Genomic DNA, 19,509 nt, shown 5'->3' with positions numbered 1-19,509 from the left:
CTTGATACAATTTGTAACATTTTGATTTCAGATTTAATCAATTCTGTATTTAGATGTATTTTTCAAGACATCCCCATTTCTTAATATTTGCAAATTTAAAGGCCTCCTGTAGCGAATCAATGTGTTTTTGTAAGAAAAATATCCATATTCAAAACATAATAATCACTTGAATCTAGCTTGCGCTGAATGTTGTAAATGGAAGCAGTTCTGGGGGAATTACGTATGAGGTCAGCATTGTACATGTGCTGCTCAGAAGTCACAAATGCAGCAAAGCTGCAGAGATCAAAACAAAACAATGGTCAGTCACTAATTAGAAGTATCAAACGAGGATTTGAAAAATGTTGGAAGATTTCGATATAAGCCAAGAGGAGACTGGTTTTCCTTTGATAACATAAGGAAACTCACCAGCACATGCACAACGCTGACCTCATACATCATGCTCCCAGAACTGCTTCTGTGTACATACAACTGTGCCAGATTAAAGTGATTATTACTTTTTAAATATTTTTCTTACAAAAACACATGTATTCACTACAGAAGGCCTAAGTTTTTGAAAACCACACCATTATCATCTCTGTGTAAACTACAAATGTATGAAACTTGCAGAAAAATGCAGTACACTGTTACACTGTCATGTAAATGAATCCTTTATCTAAAAAAAAAAAAAAAAACTTTCTGATCGCCACTGATGTGAAATGTTTTTTCATTCCTTGTGTAACACATTTCCTGTTTTCACATTGGGATTTTGACCATTAGGTATCGCTAGTGAATGAAAAGTAATAATTCCATTTTCACCAGGCTCATTCATATGGTTTTATGTAATCATCTGTGTGGTCAGCTGAGATAAAACTACACATTTCTAATGCTGGACGTTATTATATTGCACAAAGAAAACGCAGAGAATGTGCCAACTGGCCACTGAACACCTCTGTGATTATTTTCTGTATTATGGGCTGTTGTGGCTGAATGTCCTTCATGAGACCTTTAGAGCAAACTGATCCCATTTAAATGGACCTTTTAGTCTGAGAGGAAAGGAGGTGGATTGGAAGATAAAGAAAGAAAGAAAGAAAGACTTTAATAGAAGAAGGGACCTTTAAAGGGTTAAATATAGACCTTTCCTCTTCTTCCTTTTATATAAATTTCTTCCTGAAGCAGACTTTCTGGCTTTTTGAACAATAGCGTTAAACCCTGAGGTGGTGTGACCCTTAATAAACAGGAACCTCTGTGAGCAATGCTGCAGCTCTTTAATGTACGTATAAAAGACACATGATGCTGTAATAAGATTATTAATTAAAAATGACTTCTGATATCTCTCTCTCTCTCTTTAACATATACTAATGATGCCACAAATGCAGAAAACCACACTACTATTTTCTTTTGACAAAGAGAAGCAATGGCTGTAACACAAGTTTAGACACTGGTGCTTAACCATATCAAACACAGCTTCTAGTCTTCAGTTTGATCGCAGTACCACTGTGTTAATACGGAGATAGGACTGATATGGCATTAAATAGCTGATTGTTTTCTTTTTAGTCTTAAATTTTTCATCATATAATGTATTAATTAATTATATTAGAGAGGTTTATCAGACGTTTCGCATGACATTACTTCAACAACAAAGCAAGGATCACTTAGCAAGCAAAGAGAGGCCAGCCAAAAGGAAACTCTTAACACTGACAAGAAGGAAGAATGGAAAAGTATTTACACAAGCAAAGCACAGAAGTATATGTTAAGCCTTTCAGAGTACAATGTCTGTGCTTGTGGAACTGTGGATCACAGAGGCCACAATAGCAAACTACTATTAAGTTTCAGTTTGTGTCACAGGATATTGTAATTGATCGGTCTCTCTCAGCCAAAATAGTTTTTGTTTAAGCCATTAGGGCAGAACAGAGTGGATGGACAAAATGTTACAAATGCAAAGTAAGGATATCAGCCTACACGAGTAAACAGCTTTTTATAAAAAGCAGAACAGTGCCGCATAGTCAAAATGTCATGAAAGTTGAGTTATTTATTAGGAAAACAATGTCTTTATATGCACTTAGCTTACCAAGCACACAAAAGTGTTTTTATTCCGTTTAAATGTCTGATTTAAAAAAAAATCAAATAAATGATGGCTTCCCTTGTTTTCTTCTGTTGGGAAAACTGCCAGTGTGTCTGCAAAGTACAGCTGGACACATCTTGAGTGGAGCAATCATGATCTAAGGGTCACAGCTTCATTTATTGATATAATTAAATGAAATGGAGCGTAAATAAATGGATGTGCGGGACAGATATTGAAGGTTATTTGTTGCAGTACTTCAGATAAAATGTAATGGATAGTCTATGTATTCCAAAAGTCCTTTTGTTTGTGTTACCGGCAGAGCAACGTGTCTCCCATTAACAAAGGTTGTACAAAATAGAACACAGTATTCAGAAGTACTAAAGGTCTCTGACTCCACCATGCACGCTATATTCTGCCCAACTGATAAGACTTTCTATCTAAATTAATTTCCTTTGACAGTATACTCTCATTAGTATCCTTCCTCTCAGCTATCTAGCATCAGATATCAAGAGTTTTTTCTTCTTCTTCTTCTTTGAAAAGGTCAGTTTATTTTTCTTCTTTTGTTAGCTTTCTTCCTGCCAAGAGCTGCCAGTGCTGCGCTTGGGTTAAATCCAACCTTGAAACTCTGGAAACATAATACTAAAACATTTTAGTGAAAGGTGCTGTGTGTAACTTGTTCATGAAACTCATTTGAAAATTATTTTTAGGTTAGAAAATGTACTTTTTTTTGTATTATTTTTAAATTTTACAAATGCATTTTGTGACACTAGTGGTGCACAAATTATACACTTTAAGGTCAATTATTAACCACAATGTAAAAAGAAGAGAATCTAATCAAGGAAAAGTGATTTGCATTCGAGATATGTGATATGGTGTGTTTTACTAAATGGACATTATGTTGCTTGATAAAGAACAACGATGAAGCCAAGTACTACTGTAGGAAATGGATTTGTGCTGATTTTGATCTAATCCACATTTTTGTCCATATATTCTGTGTAAATGATATAAGCCCTTACTCTGTGAGACTTGGCTACTACCACCCAAGAAGATAAGCCACTGTGATCGACCTATAACAAAAGGTATTTCAGGACCTGAGAGAGAGAGCATGAAGAAGAATGGAGAAATGAATGGATCCTCGGTGAGTGGCATCAGATAACAGGGTCAGAAAAATAAATGGAGCCCTGGGAGCTGTTTGAGTCTTTTGAATGAACTGCAGATGAAGGCACTGGTGCAAAAAATAATGAGGGCATCATTTGGACACACTGTAAAAGTGGCACAGATTCATACAACACAGTTATCTGCAGTACTCTGTAAAAAATAATAATAATAATAAGGTTAAAGATTACTGGAGTATATTTAATAAGAGAATTATACTAGTCTTTCAACTTCAAAATGTCTGTCAAAGTGTTACTGTTTATTTAATTATGAAATTTACTAGTAATTTATGAGTGAAAACTTTCTACACATTTTTTCAGTATAGTTTCATTGTGTACATGTAAGCAGAGATACAATTGTGTTTTAATTTTTGCCATATAAAAGCAAAAATTAAGTAAATGATTATGATAGCATAACTGAGTTATGAGCGAAACTGGATCTCATTTTGGTTATGTTCTGTCCTGTGACAGACGGGTGATCAGAAGAAAGGAAGAGTGAAAATTGATATTAAACCCATCAAAAGTCCATAAACAAACCTTTGAGCCCTTTTTCTACAATTTCAGTACTAGATTGCTTACTGCATCCCTTTGCATGGCTATAATTATTAGTCAAAATTTATTTTCAAGTATATTTAGACTTAAACTAAATTATTTTTAAAAAATCTTTATTTCTTATACTATATACTAAATTGTTGAATTTTCAAGTGGCAATATGATGTCCAAACTTTCCATATTGAATTTTTTTCTCACTTGAATTGTCATGTTTAACTATATTTTAATACACATTTGGGCACTGCAATTAGACCCTTCATAAGAGAAATAACAAGTTTTGATGCACTACAGATTAAATGCCTGTGTGTGTCTGTACTGTGGTGTGTGTGTGTGTGTGTGTGTGTGTGTGTGTGTGAGAGAGAGAGAGAGAGAGAGAGAGAGAGAGAGAGAGAGATGTGAAAGTCACAGTGTGTTTTATGTCCGCGTGAGTGTATACATGAGATGCAGTGTGCTTGATGTCATCGTGTTGATGGGCTACTTTCGAATACATGTTTTAGCAAATCAAATTAGCCGCCTCGAAACATGCCGATCATTAATTTAAGGGCAGCAAAAGAACACCAACAATAACATAGGACAGGCGTGGTCGCATATTACGCTGCGTGTATTCTCAATTTGTTGCATATTGAAAGCTGTGCTTGTGCCCATACATAAATAACCTACCTTGTGTTTGCTTGAGCGATTTCTCCTGTCCTCCTCGTCGTGGGGCTCTGGCCACAGTTGACTGCTAGAGCCGTACGGGGGGCTGCTGTTGTCACTACTAGACACCGACGAGTTTCTCTCTAGCGCGCGCTCGCATTGATACGGCTGACAGAGTGCGATTTCCCCCTCCTGGTACCCGCTGCTGTCTCGGTCACTCTGCTGCCGCTGGAGGCTGTGCTCCTGCGCGCGACCCTGCTGATGCTGATGCTGATGCTGCAACAGCGGCGCTTGCTTGTTTCTGAACACTTGCCCCGATCCGCTGATGCAGTAGTTGACGGGCAAGCTGCTGCCCAACAGTAACTGAGCCTGAGGCTCAATTACTTGCCTCTCCTTTTCTGCTTCCTCGCGTGCATTTATCTGTCCTTGACAAGAGTTTGGCAAGAGTAGCTCAAAGGAGGGGTCCTTTTGTTGATTATAACAAGGTTGCCGCAGCAACTGGTTTTGGTCTCGACGCCCCCCCTCCTCGACGCGACGCTGTAAGATGTCTTGTTTGTAATTAGCACTCTTTTGGCGCGTATCCCGTGTATTAGAAATGTGCGAAGGCAGAGGCGACGGCAGCAGATCAGATGGGGAGGGCTGCGGGGAAACTGAAGATCTGTGCTGAGGAGAATGGCTGCTCTGCGAGAGCCCCTCAAAATGACACTGAGAGCCAGATGAGGCCCCTGGAAACGGATGCGGCTGGCTGTCGTTAGGCACACGATCAGTGTGCGCAAGGCTGCAGTGGCCGGTCAGAGGCACGCACTCGCCGTTCCTGCTGCCGCGTTCCGGACAGGACTGTACATGTTGGCTGTGATGTGAGGAGGTGGATCGCTCCTTTATCGATGGCGGTGGGGGCGGCAAACTAAAGAGCGCGGCGACTGGACGAGATCCTTCCTTTTGACTGTCACGAGCGTCCGTGTCGTTGCTGTTCTGCTGGTGGACAGCTCCCGCGTGCCGATGCCGCATCCCCTCAATATCCGCGTCTTGTTGTGATTGCTCCTTTGCCTTGTAAAGCACCGACACCCATTCATTGCGATGTACCCCAAAAGAACCGAACTGCCTCGTCTCATTGGTGGGCTCGAGCGAGACCTGCCTCTTGACGTCATCGCCGAGATGAACACCGCCCTCGTGTGAAAACCGCTTTATGTTTACAGTTGATAAGATTAAACCTGAGATGCGAACATGGTATTCGCAAGGTCATGCACGCGGCGAAAGCTGGATGCCTTGACGGGACTGACTTTTTCATGCCTGTGCCATTATTAAAAAGAACGAGCATTAAACACTTCAGGAGACAAGTGCACCTCTTTTATAAATTGCTTATGCTTATTGTTATTATTACGGCATAATGTATGTCCAAACCTGCGCATAGGCCTACAATGGTAACCGAGTGTTGAGTGGAGGGAAATAGTTAAACAATAGCACACGAGCATATTCGGTACAAAATTATTGCTAGTCTGATGTCGCTTTTATAAGGGTTGGGATTATCAAGTTTTAATGGACAAGGATTAAAACAAAGAAAGAAACATTCAGACATCATCTGTGAATCAGTTTGACCAAGTGTAGAGATCAAACTCGAAAGAAAAAAATTGCTCACAAAGATCATTAGCAAAAGGTTATTAGCCTACAAAAATATCAATTGAATTTAATAATAGTAGCCTATATTCATTATAGAAATCTCAATGTATCTTTTCATTTACGTGATTTCACTATCCCTTCATTCCCTGATTTTTCCAGATTTTCCATGACTGTAGAAAATTATGCGTCATAATTCAAAAACTGACATTTTAGACAAAATTTATACTGTGACTGTGTTAAAAATGCTCTTTACTCCAGACAGCTGCTGCTCACTACTCTGCACCATTCACATACTCTGGTCTATAATGCCATTCACACAGAAAAGAAGATTGATACAGCGAAACATTCCAGTGCTGTTATTCCAAATCAATAAACTTTGTGACCGGAACTGACTGTTGTATAATGTGGAATTAATCACACTTGAAAAACACAAGGATGACGACTAATGAAGAATGGATCTTCCGTTTAAACACAAGGTGATCTGTCCTTGATTGACACTCTAATCAGGTGGTTCATTCTATAATAAATTTACTATGCCATCCTCATGTAGTTAATTTTAAAAGATAATGCATATTCCATTACCAAAAATACATTAAAGAATTGAACACTGGGAAAATTATGAAGAGGTTTTATCTGATTCTCGGCTGTCATCCTCCAGAAACATTCTCAGTCAGAATCATTTACTCACATGCGGTTGTTAAATATCTTAACAAGTGCAGACAAGCAGTTCTCAAATAGAAAGAAATTTTATTTTTGTAATTTTGTATCTCTTAATAAATTCTCCACCCACACATTTTCCAGCTTGTGCAATATAGAGGTCTCAGTATAATTTTCATCTTCAATCACAGAATGCCAATTCATCATTCAATATGATAAAACACACATTTTACATGTTAGAGATGAAAGACTTCAAGCTTTTGTGAAAGCACAGATATAAATAACTTTCCTCATTAATATCAATGATAGTTTACTGAGGACATCCCATTATGCTGCATGATAATGAGAATGGAGATGAGTGTTGGAAAGAATGAAGATAAAGATGCTTTCTATGGTCCTGAAAAAGACCAAACCATGAGAGCTGTTGATCAGGTATTGCTTCCATTGTGAGGACTAAAAAGACAAGGATAGTGAAACCTGAAATCACCTACAGTCCTCCACGGTCACCACATGAAAAACAGCCTAATATAAAACAATATGAGAAATAACTTTAATCTAAATTCTATAAATACAGAAAGATCTGTGTGGCGTATATGTTTATGGAACAGAATTTGCTTAGTAAAAAGAAAACAGATAACCCTAACCCTAACAGATAACAGAAAGCACCAAACAATATAAAAAATATATTATTTGCTCCTATGTAGTAAGTAGGCTCTTACAAGTCATTAAATCAAACCAGATTTATTAATAGAATATGGCAACTAAATAAAACTATATAATTATATAAACTGATATCACCACACTATTAAATAATAAACTGCAACTGAAATCGAAAATTGTAACTGTTGTAACATTTTGATACTTTTTAAATTTTAAATAAAAAGCAAAATTTTCAAAATCCCATTATTTTATATTGGTTGAGTTTTAGTCCCAGCATGTCAGATGGCAAGATATATGCAAAGTAAATGTCAAGGCATTTTGCAATCCTGTCCATACTTTTTGCTAGATTTACACTCCATTACTGTATTAGGAGCACAACGTAGTGTTATACATGCTGTTAATAAATTTATCAGGAAAAAACATCTCTGTAGTTTTGAATCTAATTTTACTCAATATGAACAGAGAAGAATTTAACAGCAAGGGTTGGTTTGCTGTAGTGCATCCCAAAATGAAGTACGACAGCCAGTTTAAAAATGTAAATCTCTCTCACACAAACATATGTAATGCTTCAAATGCCTCTCATTTGAATAAGAATCAGGCAGACATTGCTGTCAATGCTTGCAATGGATGCACTGTAATGAATTGCTGTAAAAATTACAGCATTATTTTACAGCCGCGGGCTGTTTTTTAATAATACAGCATACTGCTGTAAACTGCAATGCATTCTGGGGTCACGTGTAGGTCTGACTCAAATTTACAGAATTTTGCTGTAAATTTCAAATCTTCAGAGCCGCATCGTAGGTCTTGAACGGTCGAGGAGATTAACGTTAAAGGCAAGAGGAGTGATTCAAAACTGGTAAGTGACTTGACTTCAGTTTTTTATTTTTTTTGTTTGGTAACTTGTAGTATATGAAGGTATCTACATTCGCGGTTTATACTGGTAACCCCAGATTCAATCATCATCCGTCCGCGGGGCGCGAGGCAGACTTGCGGGGGGGTTTCAGTAGCGCGGTCGCTATAGCGGCTATGGGCAGAAAATCTCTGGGTTCCTTCGTTATGAATGACATGTTTCAGTGCTAATAGTTTATATTCACGGTAACTTCGTGTTTATCGGCACACTTCGTCGTGATTATTTTATGATGTAAAACAACTTTGCACAGGCAGTCAGCTGTTAACACGGGCGCCGAAATAAAACGCGTTTCTAAAGCCTCGCGGTCAGTCAGGCCGCTCACGGAGGATGTGTGTGTGTCATATAAATTCTCAGTGGTGCGTAACCAGTGAGATGTAGATTTTTTGAGCCTTTGCTAACTTCAGGTAATGTGAAAACTTTAACATATCTGTTTGATATAAAGTCTGCTCTGTATAGTTAGCCTAATTTATTACCATAGGGCAACCAAATACTTTTTCCTTGAAATTATTAAATATGCTATTTATAGATATGTGTCTATATTTATGTCGGCAGGCAAATCTTGTGTGTTTTACAGAGGTGGAAAGTAACGAATTACATTTACTCGCGTTACTGTAATTGAGTAGCTTTTTTGTGTACTAATACTTTTTAAAGTAATTTTTTTAATCTGCAATTTTACTTTTACTTAAGTATATTTTGTTTGAAGTATTGTACTTCGCTACATTTTAAAACACATTAATTACTGAGTAAAAAAAAAAAAAAAAAAAAAAAAAATCGCTCCCTGGAAACTACGTCAGTAAATAATGGGCAGGAGGGCAAACTGGCGCTAAAATCACAAGAAAGATGCAGACGGTCAAAACAGGCGTTAGTGGTGCAGACACCGCTGAAAACGAAACCCCGTCATATTCTGAAGTTGAACTCGAAGGAAATGAAGTGAACCCCTGGCCATATGTATGCTCTATTATGCAGTGTAAGCTGTACTTGCCTAGGAAGACCAAACTAGCAGCTTATAAAATCTCGACAAGACATCAACCCTTCGCAAGAATGTAGAGGTAAGCTAAATAATTGCATCGTTGCATTGGTGGTTAAAATGAAGCTTTGACATTTTAGCAAGAGGTTTTGCACAAATTAGCCAAAAAGACAGTGGTGAGGAGTGTGCTATATATATCATCTGCGATAATATCATATTTTTTGTTTTAATGATGTGCGCGCTTATAGTGCGTTCTTTCACTGTGTGATTCAGTCTCCTAAAATGCATTTAGAATCATAGGCGCCGATACCGTGGAGCACCCACGGAAAATACCGAGCACCCACGGAAAATGAGCACCCACGTGTGCCAGTGCCAGACTGCCAGTAGGCTACATTTATTTAAAATTAAACATTGCAGTTGGCGCTATGAAGCGTCTGCCACACTGTGATTGGTTATGTTGTTGTCAGTGTCAGTTACATAACCAGTCGCATGCATGTTCCATATCCTATCCACCAATCACAGCGTTTCTGAAAACGTCCCATCCCCCACTTTACAGTGCCGTGCGAGTATGTAATCATTTACTGCTTTCCGTAATCACTAATCATTAATCAGACTAAAATGGACAGATTTGTTATAAAAAAAGCCAAACCTATTAATATTGATATATCGACATTATTTTACTGGATCTAGTGGCTTTGGCTTTTTGTGAATAAACGTCCAGTATTTTTTCTCTTTCAAAGTTTTGTCTGTCATGTTCTTCCACCTCATTTCATACCCAGCAGTACGTTAATATGTAAATGTTACGGTACATTCCCTAGACTCCTTAAAGTTCGTAACAGGGTTTAAATGGGAACATTTTTCTGCTCAAGTATAGGCCTATATACGGTTTAAAAGAGGAAAAACTAATGGACACAAAAGTAGCCTACTTTTGGACAGAATACAAGTTCTTTGTTAAATACATAAAATAAAAAAATATTTTTTTAGCCTATATGAATAATGGATTCGAAACCTCAAAGAAAAGCCATGCCACTATCAAAAGAAACCTCGAAACATAAATGAGGTAGACATTCCCAGAAACTCATTATTTTAGTCGCAACAATCGGTTAATGGAAACGCTGTCCTTTCGCAATAGTCTTTTAATCAATATTTACAAAACATTAATTTCCCAAGAAGCTGAAGGCATTAGCGGTTACGTGTCAGTTAAACTTTTCATCTCCAATCCTGTTTGTATTTTTGAGAAGTGACGCTGTTGTGTTTGTTTGTATCGGCCGCTGTCCATTAGCCTAAGGTTCTGAAATGCAATATTTTTTTAATAGCCTAGTCTATTTTTTAATTTTTTAAATGGCTTGCGCCCTTGAGCACCCACGGAGAAAAACATAAATCGGCGCCTATGTTTAGAATGATCACAAAATTGAAGATATAGGGGCAGAAAATTCACATATTTATATAATTTCATACATTAAATCAAAATCACACAAAGAATGCCGTCTTTTCCTCCAAAAATCATCATGAATATATACATACATACATATATATATAACAGTTCAGTAAACAAGTTAATTAAGAGACTTGCGTTTTAGACACCATATTGCCTTTTTTAGCTCTATTTCTACAACAGAAAATAATTCCAAACACAGCCACCAAAGCACAGTTTTGCGTCTCTGAGCAACGTGACAGTGTTTCGTTCCTGAATGAATCAACCGTTTAAATGATTCGGTTCAGTCGCAATGACTCACTTATTAACAGTGACTTGCTGACACATACTGGCCATTTTAATATCACATTTAAAGTATCTTTTGATTTTTTTTAAATAATTAATTTCTTATAATTTCAAAGGAGTATTCAACATTTTATGTTTTGTATATCAAAACATTATTCATGCATTTGTAACTGCAGGTTAAATGCATTCTTGTCCTGCACTAAACAGTGTAATACTTCTAAATGCCACTTCCAATGAATCTTCTGCATTTCCTCTGCATTAAAAGATGAGTTTGTTGATACTGATTTGCCTGGTAACAGCCCAAATGTTTTATTATTCTAAATAACTGATTCCTTTAATTAAAAACAACTCGTTTGAGATTAATAGACCTATACCAGGGGTGTCAGACTCAGTTCCTGGAGGGCCATAGCCCTGCAGAGTTTAGTTCTAACCCTGCTCCAGCACACATATCATGTAGTTTTCAAATAAACCTAAATGATTAGATTAGCTGGATCAGGTGTGTTTAATTAGGGTTAAATCTAAACTGTGCAGGACTGTGGCCCTCCAGGAACTGAGTTTGACATCCTTGGCCTGTCCCATTTTTGACTCCCTCCCACTGTTAAAATGTAACTAAGTAATTTTTACTCTGAGTAAATTTTAAATGAGCTACTTTTTACTTTTACTTGAGTTGATTTTTAGACTGGTACTTTTACTTGTACTTAAGTAAAATTTCATTAATGTAATGGTACTTTTACTTGAGTAGAATATTTTTGTACTCTTTCCACCTCTGGTGTTTTATTGCGCCTTTGACTTGAATCTTATCATCAGTTGTAGTGATGGGAAGTTCGGATCATTTTACCGACTCGGACTTTTGAGTCTCGTTCAGCAAAATGAACGAATCTTTTTTCCGAGTCATTTCGTTCATTTTAGCAAAATGTAATTAAATGTTACGTGTTACTTCCCCAACACATCCAGTACTTACGCAAACGTTCACACTACAAACGATACAAAACTAAAATGCTATAATAAACAGAAAAGATGAATTAATTCTTTACCTGGGTCTTCAGTCTGTGATTAGCTCACCTCACCTCTTGTCTGACAAGTCCTCGGGTTTACAGTAAGTCGTTCCTTAATCACGTGACAGACCCATACACTATTTCTGACATTTGTCACTGTTTTTGTTTCCGTTTCTTGAGGATCTGTGGTGTGTTATCATTTTTTAATAAATAAAACCCTGTTATAAATAAAGTATTGATTAATTTGTATTTTTGACTGTCTAGTAAATAAACACTAGGGTATATAATATAATAATCCTAGCCTACAATACAAAGTATTTATAGGCTAGTTTGTTCATTTTTACTCCAATTTTGAGTTTGCTGGTAGAATAATTGCTTTTCCTAGGCAGACTTGACATATTGGTCTAATGTATGTATAAGATGATTGCTCAAAAAGGACATTATGACATAAATTAAAAGCACATAACATTTTGAATCCTAAACAAGTAACACTACAGTTCTATAGTCTAATTTGAAGGGTGAACTCAAAAGAGCTAAATCATACAATAAGGTCATTTTTGAAGATTTCAATCCACTGTAAAAAAAAAAAAAAAAAAAAAAAAGATAGAAAAAAATATATCTTCTTTATCAAAGTGATTTTGCCATCATATAAAGCATAACCAACTCTTTATTTCCACATTCAGTGTTATGGAAAAGTACCATCATGACAGAAATTAAAAGCAACAATTTGAAACCAGAAATGCATCACATAACTGTAAGAGTAAATAATAATTATTATAAAAAATAAAAAAAAAACCTACTATGCACCCATTTGTAAGGAAGGTTGTAAATTACTAATCACTCTAGCCAATGTTGTCACGGGACAAAAGAACGAACAACCCGAAGGTTTAATGTTTCACATTAGAAGGCATTTTGCTGCATAATCGATCCACCACTGACCATATGCAACTATGGAAGGTCAACTTCCATAAATGAACTGAAAAAGCTCGCTCTGCGCCAGTGGATACACACAGTTATGTGCACGTCACTGACTGTCCGGGCATGCACTTCCACGTTTCAGAGATCCGCCTTTTACTTTCCGTCAACATTACATTATCAATTAACATTTAGAAAATAGATTTTTGACATTTGTGAATCAATTCAGAATCGTCTGCTTATGCATTGCGATACATTTAAGAATCACATTTTTATCCCACCCCTACTAAATATAGTATATGATGTAAATGTAAAAATCTGAAATACAAAAAAAAAAAAAATGGTATAGGTAAAAATTACTATTGTGATATTGATTGTTTTAGGAGACACTTTGACAAGTGGGCACTGGATGCTGAGTATTGAAGGCGAGGTTGTGTGTGAGGGCCCAGTTTCCTGTCCGGCCTTGCCACTCTGTTTGCTGCTTATTACTTGTTTAATCTTGAGTACCAGGAGGAAGCAGTGTGTACCTTGGAGTTCATTCAAAGGTAATGGTTGAATTCTAACAACTTCAGTACCAGCATTTTATTGATAAGTTATATCAGAACATTCCTTTTAATAATGTTATGTTATGTTATATATATTTCTGTTGAGGCCTTTAAAACAATGTTTCTTGTCTCCCAGTTTAACACCATCAAGCTATTGAGTTAAATGTTTTTTTTTATTTTTTATTAGTGGACATCTCAAACTTTCTGGGAGGTCCTAAAACCGATCTTAATTACATATTGTCTGTTTCATGACCCTTTAGGTGCTTTGTGAGAGAGGAACCAAAGCCAAGGGAAAAGTGCCATCGAAAAAAAAAAACAGGACAAGTGATACAGAGGAAAACGTGTGGCAGTCAACCCACATGTTGCCACTCTTCTGTGCAAAGTAATGGATTTCCAATGGAATTTCTGAAATGTAAGGATACACACACACACCAAGATTGCATCTTCCTTTTATTGTTCTCTATCTGTCTCTGACTGTACCTCTCATCCCTCTATCTGTCTCTGACTGTACCTCTCGTCCCTCTATCTGTCTCTGACTGTACCTCTCGTCCCTCTATCTGTCTCTGACTGTACCTCTCGTCCCTCTATCTGTCTCTGACTGTACCTCTCGTCCCCCTATCTGTCTCTGACTGTACCTCTCGTCCCTCTATCTGTCTCTGACTGTACCTCTCGTCCCTCTATCTGTCTCTGACTGTACCTCTCATCCCCTATTTGTCTCTGACTGTACCTCTCGTCCCCTATCTGTCTCTGACTGTACCTCTCGTCCCCTATCCGTCTCTGACTGTACCTCTCGTCCCTCTATCTGTCTCTGACTGTACCTCTCGTCCCTCTATCTGTCTCTGACTGTACCTCTCGTCCCTCTATCTGTCTCTGACTGTACCTCTCGTCCCTCTATCTGTCTCTGACTGTACCTCTCGTCCCTCTAGCTGTCTCTGACTGTACCTCTCGTCCCTCTAGCGGTCTCTGACTGTACCTCTCGTCCCTCTATCTGTCTCTGACTGTACCTCTCGTCCCCTATCTGTCTCTGACTGTACCTCTCGTCCCCTATCTGTCTCTGACTGTACCTCTCGTCCCTCTATCTGTCTCTGACTGTACCTTTCATCCCTCTATCTGTCTCTGACTGTACCTCTCATCCCTCTATCGGTCTCTGACTGTACCTCTCATCCCTCTATCTGTCTCTGACTGTACCTCTCATCCCTCTATCTGTCTCTGACTGTATCTGTCCTCCCCTATCTGTTTCTGAAAGTATTATCATGTTTTGTAATATATCTAATGTATTGTCCTCTTTGCTCTTTTCAATATTTCTAGTCACACTTTGAATCCTGGGATGGAACTTCATCTGGAGCATAACTGTTATTTGGTCGATTTTTATCTGTTTTTGATGGAAAGTTTGTATGACTTCTTGTATGACTTTGTATGACTTCCCAAAACAATTATTTTATTCAACAATATCTAGTGATGGGCGATCTCAAAACACTGCTCCATGAAGCTTAGAAGCTTTACGGACCTTTTGTTTTTAAATCATTTGCTCTGAACATGTATCAAACTGCTAAAGTCACATGAACTATTGAAATTTCAAAACACTTATGACGTAACGAAGCCTCGTTTCCTGAAATCATGTGACTTTGGCAGTTTGATATGCTATGATTTGAACCAAAAGATTCATAAAGCTTCGAAGCTTCATGAAGCAGTGTTTTTAAAAAAATCATCCATCACGAGATATTGTGGAATAGTCATTATTTTGTTTTTTGGCACACATCTCAGTATTCTCATTCTCATCATGTTTTTAGTACCTTTCTGGGCATTGGAAAAGGAAATGATCTTGCTAGCAATGTAGGCCTCACTGGGCCATCAGGTTTTATAAAACAATATCTTAATGTGTGTTGTGAAGAAGAACAAAGGTCTTAAGGGTGTGGAATGGCATGAGGGTGAGAAATGACAGAATTATCACTTTTGGGTGAACTGTTTTAATATGACCATGTTGGTCATGTTTTGGTTATAACGCAGTTTGAATATTTCTTTGTGTCAAGGTCCATGATGGCCAATATGTTCCAAGTAATTAAAAAAAAATCATGCCAAAATTTTCATGTCCATTAAAAAAAAAATGAAATAATTTTAAAATAAATAAAAATGAGTTCAAAATAATATACTTTTTATGGCATTTTTTCATGTAAATTTGAAAGTGATATATAACATTTTGACCTGTTTTTTTTTTAAGATTTTAAAATTTTTATTTTATTTATTTTTTTGGTGAATTAAGTTATGCATTATACAACACTTTATGCAGATAAAAATAGTTTAAAGCATATGCAGTTAATAGTTTACATTTAAAATTCAGCTGCCAGTCATTAAGTCAGTAATAGGGAAAATATATTGAATGCTATCATTTTACATACTGTGAAAAAAGCATATGTGTATTTGATGATAATAATTATGTTAATTGCCATATACAATATATTAAAAATGCAGTATATAATTTATTTTTGGTAAAAATGCAGTATACAAAATATTTAAAAAATACTGTAAATTTTACAGTAAATTTACTGTAATTGAGAATACAGTAAAAATCTGTAAATTAAATTACAGTGAGACTACTGTAAAATTTACAGTAACTGGCTGGCAACCCTGCTGCCAGTATTTTACTGTAAAATTTACAGTAAATTTTTAACAGTGTGGAATGCACAATTCAATATCCTGCATACAGTCTATCACATCTGACTGACTGAGAGATGTTACCTCTAAAACACGCATCACAAAGCAATGCAATCTATGGAATATAATGAGGATGACACAACAAATCAGTTCTTTCACATACACAGATATTTTGAGGGGAAATGAAGGACCTGAACTGAGCTGACATGAGTCGTGATCCACAAAGATTTTTATAAATGCCCAGTGGGAAAGGACGGGGACCAGATCTAATATATGCTTGCATTTTAAGACAGAAATGACATTCAGTTTGCTCAAGCACATATTAAAATGTAATATTTTATGCCAGTATGAAAAGCAAGAAATCTAAAGAGTTGAAGGATTTGTTTGTTAAAAACAGAAAGCCTTGATGTAGTGTTTGCATTGTAGCTTGAATCATTTAGGACCCTTTCAGCTTGGATCACTCACACTGGTTAAGAAATGCATTTTTCATTTTATTCATTTACAAATGTATTTTGCTTTTTGCAGCTTTATTAATGTTGCAGTTGTCAAGACCAATAGAGAATATTTTCATTCTGATCCGCTTTTTACGTGGAATAGATTTAGTTATTAATGTCACTATAGTTTCGAAACAAAAGAAAAAAAAACAACACAAATAAATAAATCACTAAGAAAAAAGCCCTCATCAAATGTGATTATCAAACAAACACTTAGTAGAAGGCGCTTGCTTGGATTTATAGAGGGGTGGAGGGTGTCACATATTTTTCATCTTCCCTGACAAAGGTTGTCTGTATAAATGAAAGGGCAACATGAAGATAGGTCAGAATAAATCATCACAAAGATATGCTTCAAAGGCCTTGAGAACCCTTCTTTCATCACCTCTGGTGTGCCATTTTAAGACTAATAATAACAGAGGGAATCACATGAAATACCAAATGTAAGCCATGAGCTGTGGCATTAAAACCTGTCCAGTAAGTTACAGAATCGCCACGATCTTACCTTACACTTTTACACATCTTCATTCAGATCTTTTTGAATGCTCCTGACAATGACATCAGCACTCTATATAAAATAATATAAAATACATATATAAAGTGATTTAAAATAAGAAGCGGAAGTTGTTTTCCCGGAAAAAAACAAGGTAGCCCACACCGACACAATTCCTCGTTGTCCTGTGTGGAGATTCTCGGTCTAGTGGTGACGGGCATGCCCTCCAGCGCGTGAATATGCATGAGCCCGATGGCGCGAGAACTCTCCGTGTCTCCCCTTCACTTTCATCTCCAGAAATGGTACGTTTGCTTTTTGAAAGGTATCTCAAACGGGGAATAATGGAAAACACTTCCTCCGCAGTTAATTAGGCTATATATACGCCGTGACTAATTGAGGGGGGAAAGCAAAAATCCTCGCGAACCTGTTTTTCACGTGCAGCAAATAGTTAATTGGTCGCAAGATCCACACTAGACCGTCACGCCGTAGTATTGTTTGAGGATCGTGAGAGGAGGGTTATATGACCTTGTAACTTATTGTAAATGGATGGGGGGGGGTTCCCTGTTCTATTTTTAGATCTTGGTTGTTGAGAGACTAGCGGGGGTGGATGAATAGGGTGGGGGCTCGGGGGTTCCCGTGCACGCACAAACCGCAGCAAAACTGATCCTAGAATGATGCTCATATGCAGCTTTCGGAAGAAAGGATTCTATTCTACATATGGACGCACCATTGATGGAGACACCATTTTGCTGTTGTCTTATAAGGACTATTGTTGACTTTACATCCTCGTGGTTTTAGAAATGCATGGAGCTAATTATATAACAAATATATTTTTTGTAGTACGTGGACAAATATGTTTCAGCATGTTTGAGTGCTTTTTTACGATGTTTGTAGCCTATTAAATTCTGGAATAGCATATATATATATATATATATAGTTATTTTTATTGTGCTTAAAATGCTTATTGAGTTTCAGTTCCCCTTTTTGATTATCGTTAGGAGCCATTATAGAGTGAATCTTTGCTGATACATAACATCCTTTATTGACACACTGTATATACGCTGTTGTGGAGCCTGTATTGTGTGTACTGGTGAATATGCTTTGCGCAGTGCAGGAGTGTGTGTTGGATGTCTCATAATGACGGGCATTTTGCACTTGTTTGCAGCCTGACAGTACATTTAATCTGACAGACAACATTAGTTTGGAACATCAGCTTAGTTGCATGTTTTACTGGAAATTGTAAAGTCAAGTACAGGCCCAGTCATGGCAATATACTCTCTGCAGTGTAATCTGAGTTACGCTATCAACGATTTCTCTTAATTTCTAATATCTTGATTGTCTTTCTTCACTCTTAATGAATCTGTAGGTTTAGTTATGCAATGGAAATAATATTACACAACACAACTGTAGCCTACACAGTGGTGGAAGGTGCATCAGAGTTGAGAGTAAATCATGACTCTTTTTTAATTATCTTTAAGAGGATTAGAAACCTTTGTGCATGAGGTTTGCCCAGGGGCCATTATTTGACATAGGCTACAAGCAGCCTGTCACTTAAAACAGAATTTAATGGGATTCAATTGTTTGTGTTAATCAACCTCAAAGTGACTTTATTACCAAAGAGGGTGCAAATAATTTTGTGGGGAAACAGCAGGGTGCCACGGTCTGATGAGGCTATTGGAATAAAACTGAAGTCAGCCGTTAACATTATTGCATCAGAAGATCAGCAGAAGCGAAAGAGAATGAACCGATTGTTCAGATGATTTTATTTGATAACAATGTCATATCTTTCACCTTCCAATAATTACAGTCTCCTTTCACTGAAGACATCCCATGGTAAGGATACAGTTATTTATGTCTAGCCTTGATTATCTGCAGTGCATATTGAGACAAGGAGAAATACTTTATGCATGACTTTTACACAGAGTTTGACAGGTTCTTTTGAGTGTCAGGGTTGGTGTTCTTTTCTTGTTGGAATTATACCCTAATTTTCCTCACATAAAGTCTTAGCATCAGTACTACTCTCATTTTTGGAGTGAAATCTGCTTTCACACAAGATTATGTGAATGTACTCTGCAGGAATTTATAATGTCCTAATTAAGCCCTCTCTATGACTTTCACAGCTGCACACCTGAAAGAGAATGAGAGTCAATCATCTTAAAATTTGCCTCACTGGAATGGAAGGCATTCAAAAACATATCTGATATCATTCAAAGTCTTTTCATGACTATCCTGATTTACTATTGTAGACTTGCCATAATGTACTCACCCTGATGTTCTCAACCTTTATGACTTTAAAAAATTAACACAAAATAATATATAGTTTTTGGGAAGTCATTGGACATTGATTATTCAACCTAAAAAGTTTTGACATTTTTTCAAGTGAAAGTATTCCTTTAAAAAAAAAGCATACGTAGATAAATAAATAAATAATATTGCAATCACAGGGCAATATTAAAAATATTTAAAAAAAAATGAAATGCAAACATTTTTTACAAAATCAAGGA

General features: G+C 36.8%; 1 protein-coding gene across 4 annotated transcripts in view; it reads right to left on the bottom strand.

Moving 5' to 3' along the window:
- kcnn1a (potassium intermediate/small conductance calcium-activated channel, subfamily N, member 1a) overlaps window positions 1–17,480 on the bottom strand; it is a 49,096-nt gene extending 31,616 nt beyond the window's left edge. The window contains exons 1-2 of one of the 4 annotated variants that reach the window (XM_059563691.1): window positions 17,171–17,480; window positions 17,018–17,080 (exon numbers count right to left, since the gene is read on the bottom strand). Coding sequence is in view for 1 of the 4 variants with exons in the window: in XM_059563689.1 (XP_059419672.1) it covers window positions 4,408–5,391 (984 nt within the window). In the remaining 3 variants the exon portion in view is untranslated. Of the gene's footprint in view, window positions 1–4,407; window positions 5,524–17,017; window positions 17,081–17,170 lie in introns of those variants that run through there. The other 3 variants (XM_059563690.1, XR_009437212.1, XM_059563689.1) reach the window with 3 other exon arrangements.
- Window positions 17,481–19,509: the final 2,029 nt, after the last annotated feature.

This window comes from Carassius carassius, chromosome 12, assembly GCF_963082965.1.
Source record: "Carassius carassius chromosome 12, fCarCar2.1, whole genome shotgun sequence".
In the NCBI taxonomy this organism is placed as follows: Eukaryota; Metazoa; Chordata; class Actinopteri; order Cypriniformes; family Cyprinidae; genus Carassius; species Carassius carassius.
This window is presented reverse-complemented; position numbering and strand designations above follow the sequence as displayed.